At 35.3% G+C, this 17,468-nt stretch overlaps 1 protein-coding gene across 1 annotated transcript in view; it reads right to left on the minus strand.

The window, feature by feature from the left end:
* Positions 1 to 3,559: 3,559 nt before the first annotated feature.
* Positions 3,560 to 17,468, minus strand: part of LOC137410467 (fatty acid-binding protein, liver-like) — a 28,168-nt gene continuing 14,259 nt past the window's right edge. Inside the window, exons 3-4 of the mRNA XM_068095883.1 lie at positions 10,626 to 10,733; positions 3,560 to 4,057 (exon numbers count right to left, since the gene is read on the minus strand). Coding sequence (XP_067951984.1) covers positions 4,007 to 4,057; positions 10,626 to 10,733 — 159 coding nt within the window. The 3' untranslated portion in view covers positions 3,560 to 4,006. The remainder of the gene's footprint in view (positions 4,058 to 10,625; positions 10,734 to 17,468) is intronic.

Consider the following 17,468-nt stretch of genomic DNA (forward strand, 5'->3'; position numbering starts at 1 on the left):
ATGATTCAATAGACAGTATATACTCTTATAGTTCAAAAGACACAGTATATACTCATATGGTTCAATAAACGCAGTATCTTGTTTTAAAAACCTAGCATAATTTTTAAAATGCAGTAGACACATAGCCTACAAGCGTAATATCGAGAAAGTTTTAATTAACTGAACGAAATAAGATCCAAATACACTAAGACAAGTATCTTGCCCTAAAGTAATCATCAGTCAAACCAAAAGTATGTGGATATACCAATCGAATATTCGGTAGATTATTTATAGCTTAAGTAGCTCTAGGGAAAAAATAGCCTATATCTAACCACAAACCTGACTAGCAAAACTCACTTTATTGTCACAGAAATTTCTTTATGCCTAAACTATAAAGCATGCCTCATAAAAATCAACAGCACTCAAAGTTGAGTTTCAAATCTTATATCCAATAAATTTGAAACATGTAAACATATGAAACAAGCCTTACACCAATAGAAAAATAACGCAATGATTTTTTAAAATGAGTTAGGCAAACATAATTTGGGTTGAAATTGACCTAAGATCAATCATGAACAACACCATTAAGCACACTAGTATTCCAAATGCAAAATATGGTTTAATCTTAATGTCATATTCGAGCATTTTTGTCAAACCAAACAAGGCGAAGAACACGGAAATAGTTGAAGGCGTCTAAAACTCTTTTTGAACCTTTTATACGAATGCCAGCTTTGTCAAAAATAGTTCACACAAATACCCTTATCACGAAAGTCAACAGAGCCACCCCAGTTTGACAAAAAGCACACTTTAATTCAATTAGAAACAAAAATTTTCACAGCTCACTTCCACAAAAACATTCAACTCTTACAAGGGTATAGGGTTTGGAAACAGTCTCGTGATTTGTACGCCCTAAATTCGGTAATGCTTTTCGTTTCGCAATACGCCGCCAACAAACAAACTTATTTATTGCTGTGTAAACAGTGTGGACATAAAAGTGGGTGACGATTCGCCATCAGACATTAAATCTGCCGATGTTACTCAATCAAACATACTTCAAGCGCGTTCATGTGATGCAATTTATAAACAATCTATTTCGGCATAGATGACGTTTAGACCGCCTATTGTTAAACCGAAAACAGTCAAGTTTTGATTCAAAGTTCCCGGGAATTTTGATGGGAGATATTGTGAAAAAATATCGGCAGTGTTCTTGTGAGATAAGTTGAAACTGCGTGTGTACTGTAACTGCGCATTATTATAAAGTTGATATTGTGGATCAACTGACACTGCTGGCTTTCCAAGCGTCTGTACTGCAATTTCGCTGTTAGAATACATTGCACGAAGTTCTCACCAGAGCTGATGATGGTTGCGAATCGAAAATAGAGCAGGATTGCCAAGATTAGCCTACATGCACAGCTTCAGCTTAGATTGCCGCCAGTAATTACAATCAACTAATCAAACTAGCGCTCTAACTCTCATATGACTATAGGATAGGGGCGGGCATTATCACCGTTCCAATGATATCAGGGGTCTTTGCAGTGTGTTCTCAATAATATTTTATATTAATACTAAAATATATTCTCATTTCAATTGTATAAAACATGCTCATTGTGATCAATTTATTTGTTCACTCATACTCAAGTTTGAGCAGCACTCACACCTTGTAATTGTGTTGTGGTTGTGACAATGTCAACTCAATGCTTGATTCTGTGATGAGCTTTAACAAAAAGGTGTAGTGCAAATACATACAGCATAATGCAAAAGTTCCTACTACATCTAGCACCACACACTGCGCAGTAGGTAATACCGCCACTGCATCAATGTTACTTACTACGCATTAGAAAATAGTTGTATTGCATGTATGCGGTATATGGCGCAGAAGTAAAAACATGTAATGCAATTTTACTGCAGACTGTATGGCTGTGATATACATACTATGAATCTTGCACTGCTAGTCCAGCTACATACATGTAAATATTCTGGTAAAAGTTTGTTGCAACTATGATGCATTTTACATCTGGGCACCAGTGGGTACTTAGCAATGCGTAGTTATTTTTTTTGTAATGGTCACAAGTCTGGTATCAGCTCACAGGTACATAATAAGTCTGCAGTTCCTTCATAATCTATCATTATGACGTAATATATTAACTACTTTAGTGGCAATTTCTCCAAATTCCAGCTTTCTTCAAATTTAGAAATTCAGTACAACATTCCAATGCTGTTCTACAGTTACACAGAGGTAAACTGACAGTAGATAATATTACTACATTAATAGTAGCAAATAACTTTACCGATTGGATAATATTTTTGTGTCATTTTTTCAAAATTACAAGTTTTATCAACACTTTCAAATCATGAAAATGAACCCCACGTATTACAATCTTTGCAAATTATTGACCAGTTACAGCGATGACACTATATAATCACATTAACATTTCTCTTTTAGGACTATCTGTTTATTCAAAATTTTTCTTCATAAAAGCAGAACATGCATTAAAGATGTGGTTGCATCAAAAAGGTCGATTTAATGAAATTAAGACCAATAAAAGGCTAAAACATCAGCTAAAATTTGATGTCATTTTTGTCTTTGTAGACTAACCCTGTTCAGAGATACATGCGTTTGAATGAGGCCATCTTTTAAAAAGCTCAGATTCCAGCGGGTGTTTCATTCATGGCGTAACGAGTGGTACATCTGAAAGGAGTCCACGAGCCTTAAATATAAGATCTCTTCATTAGCCAGTAATCAGCACAAAATTTTATATAGGTCATATTAAATATTATTGCTCATAAAGTGGGTTGTCTGTGATTTCGAAGATTTTCGTTGTTAGGGATTTTACTCTATTACTAGTTAGTTACGCCATCGACTAGTAGTAGATTCTAGTAGCTACGTGCATCGACATCAATATTCAATTTACTGCTTCAAGTGGTCAAGTCATGCTAATGTGCCGAAAGTGTGCCGGCCTTACAAGTATCATCTTTTAACCGCATAGATGGAAGAGAACAACTCCCTTTCAGTGCAGCTTATGCATGAGATGCAGTGCGCATTGTGACAAGCTGTTGTTTTGCTTGCTCCGCTCATTGGGAAACAACTTCGCAAAAACAACAGTTTGTCAAGACAGGCTAAATAAATGTACATCATCTGTATTGGTAGCTGTAACAACTTGTATCACTGGTACAGGTTGCTGCAGCTGCCCAAAACTGATGCTGCAAACTGTTCAACTGTACACTAGTTTTACATTATCAGTGTTGTACAGAGTAACTAGTGTATACCATTAGTATAGGCAGCATTGAAACTTGTGTCAGTTGTATACAGAGTGTAGTCAGCTAAGATCTCTGAGGCTTTCATTATCAGCTTTGTGACCGACTTATTAATAAAGCTATTCTTTCAAGATAGTTATATAAAGTTGTTTCAGTTTCGTTATGATGTGACTATTTTTCAAGTAAACATGGCATGGTTACCACGAATTGTAGCCATTGTATTACAAAATGTCATCATTTCGTGCATCTGATTGCAGCTTTAGGCTGTAACAGTACAAGAAGTGTTGAACATGATATGTTAAACCTGTTGTCTGTTTGCTTAGTATTGTCATAGTCGCAATTTTATTAATATACTAGGGTTTCCCTTTTAAAACAACATTTAAAACATAAAATCACAACTTCCATGAGTTAGGCGTCCAGAGTTTAGAATAAACCTGGTAAGCAAATAATACTGATACAAAAAAATTAGGCAAATAAAATATGCAATGAGAAACACAAAAATATGAAACAAAGGTATTGCCTGGTCAGAAAATACGACTAGAACAGAAAACAGATTATTTCAATTGTGTGGATACTGGCTAATGTCACAGAGCTGCACTGTCAATGTCACAGAGTAGCACTGCTACTAGCTCTATAAAACTTAAAGTTACAAACTACAAACAAAAATAACAAGAGAAAAAAATGCTTCATCTCAACACTTTCTCTGGTCAAACTTCAGCTAGTAAAGTGAATGATTTAGTTAGTAACGTGACTTCAGACACTTCGAGACTTCTTATTCTTTGACGTAAGTTCGAATGTAGACGGCTGTGCCTGCAGTCGCAGTCTAAAGTACAATGCAAATGTATTAGTATGGGAGTAAGTGATTCTGTGAGCTGTAAATAGTAAGTCACACATATTGCTCCCGGGACAATGAAAAGCAATGCACTTTGCCTCAGCAAATTAATTTATAGCAGATCACAAATGTTTTTCATCAATGTTTGCCATCAATGTGTTCAAATGTTTCAGCTCAACGTGTTGGTGTGTGATATTTAGTAAACGAACAATTTTTATTGGTTTAAAATAAACAGCAACACGGGTCACCACGGGTCACCACGGGTCACCACGGGTCACAACACTGAATCACTATAAATTTTTGCCGTGTGAACATTACTTTGAATCAAAAACAGAGTTATCCAAACATCATTTATTTAAATCTGTAATTGAGACTGCTTTCATGCTTCCCTTAAACACGTATGTACTGCAATGTAAGTGCTTAGCTTACACTTGCTGCATTGAACAATCTACAGCTGCTAAACCTACATTTAAGATTTTGTGTTTACTCTGACCAAGCCTAGCAGCAAAACTTAAACATTGTTTAAAAAGATCTTTTTTCTTCTTCTCTGAGTTTCTAACTTTCAAAATGGTAAGCATTTTACTCTGCACCTCAAGTATTACTGCGATTGCCCAGTATATGAACACAACACTTTTACGCTGTTACATGTTGCACCTGTTACACGTTGCACCTGCTATACGTTGTACCTGTCATTCGTTGTACCTGTTACGTGTAGCGCCTGTTTGGTCTTGCACATGATACATTTTGCACTTTATACATTTTTCACCTGATACACGTTGCACTTTTTACATTTTATACCTGCTACAAGTTGCATCAGCTACAGACCCTAAAATGTTTAATCCTATAATTGGCAAATTAAACTCAAATTTAACAATCCTTTTCAAACATATTTTGATGAATTGATCATTGCCAAAGTTTTTTACTAAATTAACCAGTAGTTTAGAAACAATCATTCGCTGGCTTCCATTATAGACAAACATTCAAGTTGTAGTTTCAGTTTCAACAATTTAGTTGAAAAACATGTTTCAGATGAAATGTAATAAAACAATGAACTATTTTAATGTTACTACAAACCAATTGATTAAAGTTTAGTTGATTCAAAAATTACTCCACAAGAAACCATCTTTTACAATTAGAACCTTCAAAAGCTAGAGATTTATTAATTGAGAGTTATGTTTCCTTTGATGATGATAGCACTACTTTAAAGGTTTACTTCCAACAAAATCCACATTACAGTTATTTGGTATAGAAAATGTTCATCATGTCTTACTCTGTTGCGTTGTAAGTGCAAAATATGTGTAAATGTGATTACAAGCGCTTAAAAGCTCAAAAACGAACAGTTAATCACAGCCATTACGAAAACACTGTAATTTGGAATCCCTTTATTTTGATGTCGCTCTCAAACATTTTGGTTATTGTTTTGACACTTGGTGTTATCACGTGAATTGAAAAGCCAATAAAAGGCTCAATATAAAACGTCTTGTAGCACTAGTTTATGACAAACACTTTGGGTTCTACAGAAAAGCCTGTATCAAATATAGAGGCTCGCTACTTTACAGTTTTGTTTCGGCTTGATCTAATCATCTAGTCCAGGGGTGGGCAACCTTTTCAAGAAAAGGGCCATTTTGCAAAATGTAACTATTGTCGAGGGCCGCATCATACAACCCTGATTTGGTATTTTCTGTCTTTATTAAAATTTCAAAAAGTAGCATATAATATACAACTTGAATACAATACAAGAATAAACGTGTATGTATTGGATTTATAAATGACAGTAGACAGTAGATAAAGTATGGAGATACGAAATATAATATTTTTATAATATTCATAGTTAGTGAGAAGCTTGGTGTTGGATATTTTTAGCCAGTTTGTTAATGTTAGGTTCTATTCTTGATGTGCCCAGACACAAACTATGCAGCAGATGACTGTCCGTCAGATTGCTTCTCAGTTTGCTTTTGATGTGCTTCATTTTGAAAAACAGTAGCTCACAGGTATATGTACCTCCAAACATGCAGACAATTCTTCTGGCCAACTACTTTAAATTACAGTAATTTACAGTTGATAAGGACTTATAAAAGTCAACTAGGTGCATCTCTTTGAAATTTTGGATGAGAATGTCATCTTCCTGCAGCGCATTCAGTTCAAGCTGGAGCTGGATAGCTGCTGAGCTTATCTCACAAGTACAAGGCAATGAGAAGATGGTCATCTTACTTCTGAGACTTCCGAACTCTGTAAAACGAGAGGAAATATCCTTTCGAAGTACTGCCACTCTCTGAGCATAGCTATCCAGGATCTCATTTTTGCCATTAAAGACAAATTTAAGGGTGGAAAAGTGATCAACTTTTTCTTCACGCAGACTTTGCTCATAGAGCTGAAGACCTCTTTCAAATGTTCGAAGTTGCTTAAACAAGTCATGTACCAACTTGTCTTGTCCTTGAAGCCTCACGTTGAGTTGAAATAATTTTTGAGAGATATCATTTGAGAACGCGAAGTCCATTCACCAGAGCAGATCACACAGTTCTTGAGCCTCCTTTCGTTTCAACTTCAGAAATAAAATGGCCTCATCTAGTAATAGCCAGAAACGTTGCAATGTTGATGTTCTGCTAAGCTAGCAAACCTCTGTAAAATAAACAACATTCTCAGACTGGCTGTCTAGGTGTCTCAAGAACTCCTAAAACTCTCTGTGGTTTAGTCCTCGTGAGCATATGTAGTTTATTGTTTTTACTACTACTGAGTTGACATGATCCATATTGATAATTTTTGCTCAGGTTCTCCTGGTGTATCATGCAATGAACTGCAACAACATCTGGCTGGAGCTCATGTACCTTGGCTATAAGACCATTGTGACACCCTATCATGGATGGTGCACCATCTGTACGCGGTGACACACATTTGCTGAAGTCCTCAATTCCCGTTTTCTGTAGTGACGCTTGAACACCTTCAAATATATCTGCACCTCTTGTAGTACCTTTCAACGGGTTTAAGTCGAGAAGTTCCTCAGTTACATTGAAATCCTTATCTACAGCTCGAATAAATACAGCCAGCTGTGCTGTGTCCCTGATATCTGTACTCTCATCAAATGCAAGTGAATAGCATTAAATATCACCCAGCTTCACCTTTAATTGATATGCTATGTCGGAGCCCATATCTTCTACTCGTCCGACTATTGTGCAGTGTGAAAGAGATACATCTGAAACACTTTTTAGCATTTGTGAGCACTTAACTCCAGCAAGTTTCAGTAAGCACTCTTTTACTATTTCACCATCAGAAAATGGCTTTTGGTGTTCGGTGAGAATCCTCGCAATCTCAAAGCTCACTATAGTATTGACAATGTCAATTTCGCGTGATTGAGTTAACACTTGCTGCTGCGCTTTCAGGCTTTTTGTCAACTTTTCTGCAAATTGTCTTTTCTTCTCTGTGTTGTATCTGCCATACTTTTCACCATGATTTGTTTCAAAATGTCTTCTAATGTTGTATTCCTTGGTTTGAGCTACTGAATTCTGGCAGATTAAACGTACAGTCTTGTTATGTACTTATGTAAACAAGCATTTATCCTGCCATTCAGTATTGAATTTCCTGTTTTCTTCAGCCACAGTTCTTTTTCTTTTAGTAGCCATGATGACTAGACAGCACTTAATTATTAATCAACAGTTAGGTAACTGTTAAAGTAAATTGACCAATAACGGGCAAGAACAAACAACCAATCATTAAAAGGGAATGGCTATTTGTAAACAATTACATTATTGCAGTGTAAGACAAACCTGTAACTGTGATCTAAATACATGTATAGAAATATCACAGATCACGGATTGAATGATAAATAGATGGCGTCTTTTCAGTAAGTACATGTATGTACGTTATATAACACTATCTATGATTACTCTGCTAAAGTTTAAAGCCAACTGAAGATTCTAGTTGATGTGAGGGACACTACACTATGCTTTCAACAAAATCTCACCACTATGTAGCATTTTTTATATTTAGTGCATTGTACTCATTCAAACGCATCTATATATGCAAAATTACTGGGAGGGGTGGAAGGGCCGCACAATAAATGGCAAAAGGCCACATGCGGCCCGCGGGCCACACGTTGCCCGCCCCTGATCTAGTCGTAATCTGATCATGTGACCCCCATACTTCTTGCCAAACAGCGCGAACAATTTTCTGCAGCATTTTTCGACTATACCAGGTGACCAAGAGGCTTCACATGTTAATCAGAGGATGATATGCACTCCTTCGAGTTGAGGTTAAAAAATTAAACAAACTTTCCTGGTAGATTTTGAAATATCAGTGCTCAAAGTAACAGCATTACGATGATGATGAAATAGATGCGTAATGTCAATAGGCATGGTTTTATTGAATGTGTGAAGTATATCTGTGAAAATATTTCGACGAATAAGGTTGCGTGAAAGTGTAAACAAAAGCCATCGTGTTCAACTACGTCCCATTTGAGCCATTTTGGAAAGGGATTCCAATCTACGGCGTTTTTGTGATGTCGCGATTAACTGTTTGCTTTTTTGAGCTTTTAAGAGCTTGTAATCACACTTCCACATATTTTGCACCTACAGCACAGCAGTTACAGTTACAGTTGCACCTATTACATGCTGTACCTGTTGCATGTTGCACCTGTTACATGTTGCCCCTATTACATGCTGTATCTGTTACATGTTGTACCTGTAACATGTTGCCCCATTACATGCTGTACCTGTTACTTAGCGTTATTCAACAGTTGATCAGCAACTTATGTTCAACTATGACTAAAAAATGAGTAAAAACATTTTCACCAACCTGAAATTGCAAAAAAAACTTGAAATTTATATTTATTTAGAGGTTTTGAGTAATCCAACATTTGGTGAAAGAAAATACATCTATTCTGTCTAATTTACGAGAAAAATGAATTATATTTACAATGCGGCCAAATGGGTTTTGGAATCTTGTGAACATGTAAAAGTTTTATTCAAAGTTAGACTTGGCATAAGATTAGACCGAGCGCTAGTCTTAAGAATAGACCGAGCGCTAGTCTTAAGAATAGACCGAGCGCTAGTCTTAAGAATAGACCGAGCGCTAGTCTTAAGAATAGACCGAGCGCTAGTCTTAAGAATAGACCGAGCGCTAGTCTTAAGAATAGACCGAGCGCTAGTCTTAAGAATAGACCGAGCGCTAGTCTTAAGAATAGACCGAGCGCTAGTCTTAAGAATAGACCGAGCGCTAGTCTTAAGAATAGACCGAGCGCTAGTCTTAAGAATAGACCGAGCGCTAGTCTTAAGAATAGACCGAGCGCTAGTCTTAAGAATAGACCGAGCGCTAGTCTTAAGAATAGACCGAGCGCTAGTCTTAAGAATAGACCGAGCACTAGTCTTTGAAAAAAAACGAGTTGTTCAATGCTGATTAATTTTCTTGAGCCTTAATTTTATATAACAAAATATATTAACTAACAGTTCAGATATAACTTTGTGTTATTTTTAAAGCGTTGTATTAGGTCTGTTTATTAGCCACACGAACAACTGATGTTCTTTTATAAATCACCCCAAATATGATCCAAATTTATAAATTCATATTTGCCTCTTTTTCTGGACCCTTAATTTAGCGCAAGCTCTTGCAATACTAGTGCAAATCCGTTTGAACTCTTTCAAAATTTTGATACTAAATTTGAAAAGTTTGTTAAAGATATATTAGTAAGAAATAAGTTTGTGCTGCAAACATTCTAAAAAGCTTTTTTAATGAACAAATAAATGTTTAACCAGATCGCTATTGAACTATGTGTCCTTTATGAATGTTTTAGCTGATTCACTTGGTCCTAAACATTTCAGGGAGCTGCTGTACGGTTTTCAGATGATTAGCAGCCGTAATATATTACTTAATCTCTCCAATATTGTAATACTTATATCTCTAAATCTCAGCACAAAAGAACTTAGCAGAAATGCAGTATTTGTGCTTTATAGTCACTAAAATGTTCAAAATAGTCATCCATTTTTTTCCCGTGATTTTAAGGAAATGCAAGTCAAGCAGGCGTGACAAAGGCGCTAGCAGACACTCTGGTTTGAAAAGTATACTGTTATTCCTGCAGCAAAAAGTGCCTAAAGGTCGGGTTCTCAACAAACAAGGGAAATGTCAGCAAATGTCAAACTTTTGCACATTCTCATTATTTTCCTTGCTTGAGGCAATTAGCTGTTATTCTTAGAAAGACTCTAAAGGGCTCATCCAAGACAAGCTTAAAATATGTGCTAGGGTTTACCATAGCTTTTATACCTTCATTATCACTATCATTATTATCACTATTGTCATTATCACTATTGTCATTATCACTATCATTATCACTATTATCATCACTTTTATCATTATCACTATCATCATTATCACTATCATCATTATCACTATCATCATTATCACTATCATCATTATCACTATCATCATTATCACTATCATCATTATCGTTATTATCATTATCACTATCATTATTATCATTATCACTATCATTATTATCATTATCTCTATCATTATCGCTATTATCATTATCACATTTTACAAATCTCTAACTGAAACTCATGTCTGTACTTACAATCTTAAGTTTACCATCAATGATTTCTCTAGCCAACTTCGATGATACTTCTCCTTTTAACATTTGGGTCTGCACTAGTTTTCCTTCATCATCCAGATGGAAGACAGTCTAAAAGTGGATGCAGCAATCTAATAAGAATAACTTTAGTTGGATGACAAAAAGTAAATTGTCCGAATCCCACGGCGATGGTGAAGCTTTTCGCAACAAAGAAGCTGAAAGGTTTGGTGACTATCTGTAATGCAGTAGCTAGATTCAGAGCTCCTAGGCTTCTGTGGACGGTTTCGAGACCACATGGAGTCACTGTAGGCCTACTGTATAAAAAATTACTCACAATACACTCACCAAAGGAAAATTATCTAAACAGGTCTTTTCCAGTCACAACACTTTGTAGCCAAATAGCCACAGCTTCATTTTTAGGATCGTCGTAACTCCGTCTGCTAAACAACTTTGAGTTTGTTGTGTGTAAAATTAACAGGTCAAAATTTAACCAAATCATCTGAAAATACAAGTATGTCAACATAATAACAGAACATTGGTTACAACAAACTGTTCTTTTCTGTGTCCTCAGTGAACTGGTGATGCGTGCCGTAGCTCTCAAGCGTCTAGCAGCAATTCAATAATAAAAATGGAAGGAACATTCATTACCATAGAGATTTCAGAGAAATGTTAAGACAGTTTACAGCCGCTGTTTTATGTATTTAGGCAAGAAAAGAAGTCGTAGAAGTGGTAGTTGGTGAAACTCGTCATGTTAGTTCTACATCACAAGCTCTTATTTCATAAGTAAGTTTACAAAAACTGTTTAAGTGTGTGAGATTTTAAAAATTAATTTTTCAAATACTTGGATTTAAATTGAGCCTCATAAAAATATGCGCGCAAGCAAAAAGTCTCACACGTGATCTATTACAGCTTTCATTAAAGAATTATGTGCATTATAAGAGCACTCAAGGCTCAGCTGATGTTCACCTCTACATATGATTTTTAGATATACAAATATTTGACTCAATATACAAAGTGATTTTCAAGATACAGCATCTGAATTTTCTTGAAACATTACAATATTTACAAGTAAAATAGCTGGTAGAATTTAGAAATTCTATTAAATTTTCCTCCGAGTTATTTATCCTTAAAAAACTCATAACATTTTATATTTTTAGAAGTTCACTGTTGTTCACTCTTGTTATTCGTCCGCCATTATTATAGATAATTACTTAGTCATGTTTATGTTCTTATCTGCATGAAATACTTCAAACATACTCAGACAAAGACAATTGTTTATCCTTCTGCCAGCATAGCTTTTATCACCTCTGATTGAAGTAACTATTTTTACATCTGCTAAGATGAATTAGTCTAATGATAAGAGCGCTGTAATTAAAGTAGCAGACGGCGCACGGAAAGAGAAGGTAAAGAGAGAGAATAAAGCCGTGGTCACACGGGCACCGAACCGAACTAAATGACGCAAAACGACGTCGTTTTCAGCTCTAAAAAGTTCGGCTGAGGACATTTCTGGCCGAAACGAACTATTTCGGTACTGCTCGAAATTTCGTGCCGAACCCTTGCTCTTATTGGCTGGTTAAAATTCTAGAATTCTAGCGAGCACGCGTCACATTTCTTCTTACGTGCGTGTGAGTAAAGTTAAAAAAGAAATGGGACGATACTTTTATTTCGTTAAATAAACAACACAAAGCAATTTACGACAAGGTTCACCCGGACTTGTGATTGGGTTGCATAAATGTAAGATGTTGCAATTAAGTTTTGCATAAATGTAAGGGAATGGTTGTGATTTTCTCTCGTGTAGAATATAAGTAATGTGTCATATTCATCCTGATGAACTATCGTTGACTGATTTATTCATGTAAAACCACAGTACTATGATAAAGACTGTTTTTGTTTGTTATGTACTCAGCATAGAAAAACATTCATATGTTAATAAAAAAAATATAATTATGTTGATGGGAAGGGTTAGCAAAATATTTGTATCGAGTGATTTATTTTGAGCAGCCGAACGATCTTCTGATAAATCTGCTGTGTAATTATAATTTATAATTGTTCCTCAAAGTTTTTTTGTTTACAATAGAAATATTTAACTCAAATACATAACAACTACTAATGAAACCGTGTCCTGTCTCTATACGTATAGTATCTAGGAAGCGAAGTTACTTCGGTGGCCGTGTGACATGTGCCACGAACCGAACCAGCCTCCGAACCGAACCGATCCTACGTCGGTTCGGTGCTCGTGTGACCACGCCTTTAGTGTACAGCTAAACTCTTTTGCAAAACGGCAGGTATTTCTGCTCGTTATAAAATATGTGCAAATGTTGTTCCCTTATATTTGCAATATATATGATGGATATTTGTATTTATCTCCCGTTTGTAGCTCATAATTTTCTACTTGTACATATTTTTCACTGATGATTTGTGTAAGTGAAGTATAGCTACTCAAGTATGTATATCAGACCATGTGCACATACAGACAGATAGACTGACACAGACAGATAAATACATGCACACAAACAGACAGATAGACTGACACAGACAGATGAACACATGCACACAAACAGACAGATAGACAGATAGACAGATAGACTGGCAGAGAAACATATAGAGAGACAGAAACCGCAACCTTACAATGTTAACAAGAATTATCAAGAGAAAGTAACTCACAGACACGGTTGAAAGTAATCCTTACTATTACTTTTGCTCAATACTAACCTCTCCATCCACTGAACACTAACATGAAAAATGCCTCTTGTATTTTCTTATTAAAATATTTATTTTTCTATTATCTGGTGTTTGTAGTAGCTCGTCATTTAATCCAGATTAATTAACTTTTTATATGTCAGTGAATGCTTTGAGCGAGCCTATGATGTTTCTATATAGGTCAATGCAACGAACACTACTATCACTCTACTGTATGTATTCTGATAAAGGTCTGCTGTGCCACGCGTCGCTACTAGCCTTTGGCATTGCTGCTAGCATATAGGATAGCGCTTCTCTAGGGAGAACTCAACATTTATCCCACGACCAAACACGAGCGAAGCGATTGTTTGGGAGCTTTATGGTAAATGCATATGCGCACACAACTACCGAAAAATTATCCGTTAACGGCCATTACCAAACCCTTGTACCGAAATCCCATCAAAAAATTTAACCATTTTTGTGTAGAGTCGTTTCAGTATTATAATGATACAAAACACATATAAACATATTTAAATATGTTACCAAGTCTTTGAAAAGTTGATGCAATATCCTAAAACTAACCCATCTGATCGGATTATACATAAATAGACAGATTAATTTGGCCTAAAATCGCAATAAAAACTTGACAAGCCCTTTTTAATCAAAATTAAGACCGGCCAACGAAACGCCGATAAGACCGTGTGACGGAGAGTGGAACCATTAAGTCATGCGCATTTCACACAAAAAACGTCCACATTTCACCAGTCTATGGCATTGTCCAATTGCCGAAGGTTTCTGTAATTAACGTAGAAGTGCTGAAAAGTAATCGTTTCTTTTTTGCCGATTCTACCGGACTCTGACATTTTGGACACTTACAATGAGTACTTTGGTATTCCAACTGATGTCCAAAGCAGCGAAAGTAAAGGAAATGACGATGATATTTTTTTAACGATTCTTATAAGATTATTACAATATTTAATTGTAAGAATAATTATTCAATTTTATAAGATTATTATGAGATTTATTTATAAGAATAATCATTCGAACTTACAAGATTGAAGTATATAGTGACCGATGGTGTGCAATATGTTACTGTTATTATTTTTCTAAAGATTTTGTTGATGATACTGCGGCTGTGCCCAATATCACGGTACTGCCAAGTCATTTTTAATATCTGCAAAATTAAGTAATAGGCCTACATTTTTTTTATAGATATACATCTATTTCTATGACAACCAGCTAAAATATGTTTAGATTTTTAAATTCAGCATAAATTTTTAGATATAAATTCTGAAATCTAGATAAATATCACAATTTCTTGATATTGGTTGCTATGACCAATAATATACAGCCCTCCAGCCTGTGTATATTACACAACAGCTTTCCATTTTATTTTTAATATTGCATTTCTCCTATTGCAGAGGAGAGATATAAACATATAATCTTTTCTTTTCATTATTGCCGTTTGTTGTACATAATAACACCCAGTACATTACAGCTACCATTGCAGCTACCATTGCAGTTCTTCTATTGCACTGCAGTGCCATTTGACTGCTAATATTGCATTTCTCAACCGCCAGTACCCTTTCTTTTTCGATTATCACTTTGGTCGTGGGCTGTATGACAGGGGAATTTCTAGTGTACATTGTATGTTGCATTGCTAGAAGCGTGCTCCCCTTGCTACACTAAGCTGTGAGAGTTCTCCTCACCAAGAGCTAAGGAGAAAAGGTACACACAGTAACTTGAACTCTTGACCTCTTGAACTTCCTTTGACCAATTTTAAATTATTGTATAAGCTAATATTTGTAACAACTTTACTGATTTGAGTTATTTTTATTAGCTAATCAGAGTTCTCTGTATAATTAATGTGTATGTACATTCACCGTATGAACATGTTGTACATTCACCGTATGAACATGTTGTACATTCACCGTATGAACATGTTGTACATTCACCGTATGAACATGTTGTACATTCACCGTATGAACATGATGTACATTCACCGTATGAACATGTTGTACATTCACCGTATGAACATGTTGTACATTCACCGTATGAACATGTTGTACATTCACCGTATGAACATGTTGTACATTCACCGTATGAACATGTTGTACATTCACCGTATGAACATGTTGTACATTCACCGTATGAACATGTTGTACATTCATCGTATGAACATGTTGTACATTCATCGTATGAACATGCAAATTTTTAAAAAATAGTTTGATGAGAAACTTTGATTGTTGGACGAGTGAGATGAGCACTATATTGATGAGCAGTTGAGAACATGAGCTACTGAACAACAGAAGAGGGCACCAATTTGACAAACTTGTAGTCGATTTGTCACTAGCTTAGTTGTAGCGTTGCCTTAGTATACGCATTTGAGGGGGAACTTCCTGCACATCAAACTAAGTCTATGAGAAAGAAATAGAATACTCTTGTTGATATTTCATCTAATGCTTATACAAAGTGAAGTTTTTTGCCGCTCTCCATTGATTAGGAGTGAAAAGATAAAGTCTAGGAGTACGGGTACTGAGTGACTCGCATTGCGCCTACGGTTCAACCATCCTTCTCTACAATAGCTATAAATTAAGCACAATGTAGAAAACTTATACACACTTTATGAAACAGGAAGGTGAAGCGGGCTTGTAAAGCCGTTATATTTTTCATTGGCAAAATTTATTATTTTTAAACCATAACTGTCACGAACAACTTTTATCGTATTTACTAGGTAAATCAGACACGCTGATTCCGATTTTGTACTCAAAATAAAGATTAGTCCACTAACTTTCAGAGTAATGAAGGCTTTTTTACAGCGTTTTAGTATCGGTCTCGAAAACAACACGATCAGCATAACAAGCTCCGCCCATAAATACAAGACGTAACCTAGCTTTTTAGGAACAGAAGTTACGTAGGGATGTTTAGACCGATTTAGAATAATAGAGATGGGTGTTTTAAAATCCATTAATATCTAAATTCAGCCTTAAAAAGAATATCAGTCTTTTCTGAAAGGTAGATAAGCTATTTAGCATTGCATATTTTAAAAAGCGCACTAACAACGCTAGCTTGTGATAAAACCGCGCTTTTTGAGCTAATTTTTCTCGGCGTCCAGCCCATGTAAACGTCATGTAACAAGCTACGAGCAATTTTAAATAGTTTATATACCTTACATAAAAAACTGAATTATTTTCCAGGCTGGATTTAGATAATAATGGGTTTTAAGACACCCATCTCTATTATTCTAAATTGGACTAAATATTCCTAACTTTCGTTCCAGAAAAAGCTAGGTTTCGTCACAGTTTTATGGGCGGAGCTTGTAATGCCGATTGTGTTGTTTTCGAAACGGATATTGAAACGCTTTAAAAAAGCCTAAATGACTTTGAAGGTTAGTGGACTAATCTTTATTTTGAGTACAAAATCGGAATCAGCGTGTCTGATTTACCTAGTAAATACGATAAAAGTTGTTCGAGACAGTAATGGTTTAAATTCAACTTTTAATAATTATCATAAATCTATTAGCCATAAAAATAACTTCCATTGAGTTTTCTAAAGCATTTTTAATTTTCAAAGCTCAATTGTCATCATCAGGGACATGGTTGTATGTCTATTCATGCTTGCATAGTAAACACGCATAGTTCCAGCTCACTCAAGTAAGAAATAGCATAAGATCACCATCAAAGTCATATCATAAACTATTATGTGATTTCATATGATAACTTATGAGATTGCAAAATATTATAAGTTATCATAGACTATCACATAATCTGACAGGATTTCATAAGATATTATAATTTATATGCTATCATATGATATCGTATGCTATTTTATGATATCATATGCTAACATATGATATCATATGCTAACATATGATATCATCAGATATCCTGTGAGATCATATGATAGCGTATGATATTTTATAGTATTATATGATATCATATGGTAACATAAGATATCTTATGATTTCACAAGCTATCATATAATATCATAAGCTATCATATAATATTATATGATAGCTTATAATATCTTATGATTCATTCAGTTAGCACACAGAATAGACTTCTTTTATATTAAAATCTAAGGTTTTGAGCTATGGCACTCATCAATTTTATGGTCATGCATACTCAAACACTCAGGCACCTGTTAGAAATTTATATACATGTGTTA

The sequence above is a fragment of the Watersipora subatra genome, chromosome 1 (genome assembly GCF_963576615.1).
Source record: "Watersipora subatra chromosome 1, tzWatSuba1.1, whole genome shotgun sequence".
Taxonomy (NCBI): domain Eukaryota; kingdom Metazoa; phylum Bryozoa; class Gymnolaemata; order Cheilostomatida; family Watersiporidae; genus Watersipora; species Watersipora subatra.